General features: G+C 33.2%; 1 protein-coding gene across 1 annotated transcript in view; it reads left to right on the forward strand.

Moving 5' to 3' along the window:
* The first annotated feature begins 423 nt into the window (after positions 1 to 423).
* LOC105310597 (MDS1 and EVI1 complex locus protein EVI1-like) overlaps positions 424 to 2,404 on the forward strand; it is an 8,663-nt gene continuing 6,682 nt past the window's right edge. Inside the window, exon 1 of the mRNA XM_011386752.2 lies at positions 424 to 672. Within this exon, the coding sequence (XP_011385054.2) occupies positions 563 to 672 (110 nt within the window). The 5' untranslated portion in view covers positions 424 to 562. The remainder of the gene's footprint in view (positions 673 to 2,404) is intronic.

The following is a 2,404-nucleotide window of genomic DNA, read 5'->3' on the forward strand; positions in this document are numbered from 1 at the left end:
ACAACCACTTAGCTCTATAATTCCTAACTGGTTACTGGACTTTTCTGAGCTTCAATACTGTCATCTGCAAATTGGGACAAAAAGTTGATTCCTCATAATTCGGTTTTAAGGAATATCAAAAATCCATGTATAGGGTTAGAGAAATAGATGCTCTCAGTAAGTGGTCATTACTACTTTTAATATCCAGTGAATATGTTAAATCCTAGAAGGGGTTAGTCATAAAGTTCATCCGATAAGAAGTCTATACCGTAGACACAGTAATCACTTATATTATTGTTCTAGGCTTCATCCTGGCTTCTTTACATATATGATTTTTAACATATGTTAAAATCGAAGTGATAGAAAGTACGACCAAATAATTTCTATTATGTCTTCCATAATTCAGTAATACCTGCTGATTTGTGGTGGCACTTCCTGATCTCCTGGTCCTAGTAACACCTGAATTATTTTCACAGAAGAACGGCAATATCGCTGTGAGGACTGTGATCAGCTCTTTGAGTCCAAGGCTGAACTAGCAGATCACCAGAAGTTCCCGTGCAGTACCCCTCATTCAGCATTTTCAATGGTGGAAGAAGACTTTCAACAAAAACTCGAAAGTGAAAATGATCTCCGAGAGATACATGCAATCCAGGAGTGTAAGGAATGTGACCAAGTTTTTCCCGATTTGCAAAGGTTAGAAATGGCATGCTGCACTACAAAACATGTTTATTTACTCTGCAATAAAATGTCGTTATGCTGAATTTTCAGAATTTATGTAGATGGGAAATTTGGAACTGCAATGAGCTGGACAAGTGTGTTAGTAACATGTTCGGAAATCATTTTTCTTGGGAAATTCTCATCTGTGAAATATTTACAATGAAGTTGGAATTGGTTATTTTGATGCCAGATACAAAATAATGTTTATTTTTATTTAAGCAGTGTTATTGGCAACTGAAAGCTTAACACTGCAGTAAAATATGACTTAAAGGAAGAATCAAGACTGCCGGAACAACAGTGATACTAATCAAAGTAATTTTATGCCAAACAATAAAACTGCCTTTAGAAACATTTAGATGATTAAAAAAGAAAAGAAAAGATAAATCGCTTCTGGTACTGTTAATGAAAGATAGATGGTCTTTTGATAGATCAGTGTAACCCGTGGATTTAATTTCAACTATTTAAACTGCATAAATATAAAAGAATAAGAAAATCATGCTCAGTGAAGAAAAAGTTGAATTTCTTAAAAGGGAAAAGACGAACATTATCTCAATGAAAAAAATCTTTAATATTTATTTTTAGCACAATGAAAATCATATTTCAGTCATATGTAAACTTTTTATAGCCCTTTGAAATTAATTCAAGAACATTTTTTTATTTCTATTAAAGAAAACAGCAATCCTGGAGCCCACCCGCTGAAAACCAAACGGATAATTATACTACAAAATGGTTTCTCAGATCGGGGATGTATATAACCAGCTAATAGGTTTTTTGTTTGTTTCTACCTAATGGTTTTTGCCTTGGTCCACAAACAGTTTTAATAATTGTATTCATTCTTTTACTTTTAAGTGCAGAAACGGTCCTTGGAACCCATAATCAGAATTTCAAGTGAACATAACATCATTGTATTTAAATGAGTATGGTGGTATATTAATTGGACTTATTCAAGAGTATGAGTTACTCACAGTTTCTCTTGGACACTCCACCTATTTCCGTTTTCCATTTTGTGTCTTTTCTTTCCTTATTGCCTTACCTTCTTCTCTCTCCTATTTACCTCTGTTGATTGCCCTGCATCCTCTTCTCTGGGGAGGCCTCTAAAAGGAAAGGATTTCATATAACAGTCATTCATTTCAATGTACAAATGACTAAAAAGGCATCAAGTATAATTCATTTCTTGCAGAGCTTGAGTCAAAAGAATGAAACTCTAGCTTTAAAAATTCAGGCCTAACTTAGCTATTAGAGAGAAGACGTTTGGGGGAATAAGAGAACTTTGCCAGTACCCTTTAAATTCATCTTTATTGCTTTACATAAACTCATATAGAGAGTGAATGTGTTGTCTATGTTTGGTAAAACATGTTTTTGTAATTAAAAAAAAAGTGTCACAGCATGTCTTTTCAATATAATTGTGTCCAAATTAAAAAATAAACCAAAAATAATAAATTCTAATGGGTTAAATAAGTATTTATATTGTAAAGCACTATCTCTGATGTTCAGGATTAAGTATATTTCCTTCAATTCTGTTATCAAAAATAAAGGACAGCATTGTAAAACAAAAATTGACAGACTAAACACTAAAATGTAATTCTTACTTCCTACTAGAAGTGTATAGCAGCACTTGTGAGGTGCAGAAAGCTTCTTATTCTGACTAGCTGTAAGATTAAGCCTGAGTCAACTCTACTTAATGCCAAAACCGACTGTTGGTTTAGTT

Source organism: Pteropus vampyrus, unplaced genomic scaffold (assembly GCF_000151845.1).
Source record: "Pteropus vampyrus isolate Shadow unplaced genomic scaffold, Pvam_2.0 Scaffold6800, whole genome shotgun sequence".
NCBI lineage: Eukaryota > Metazoa > Chordata > Mammalia > Chiroptera > Pteropodidae > Pteropus > Pteropus vampyrus.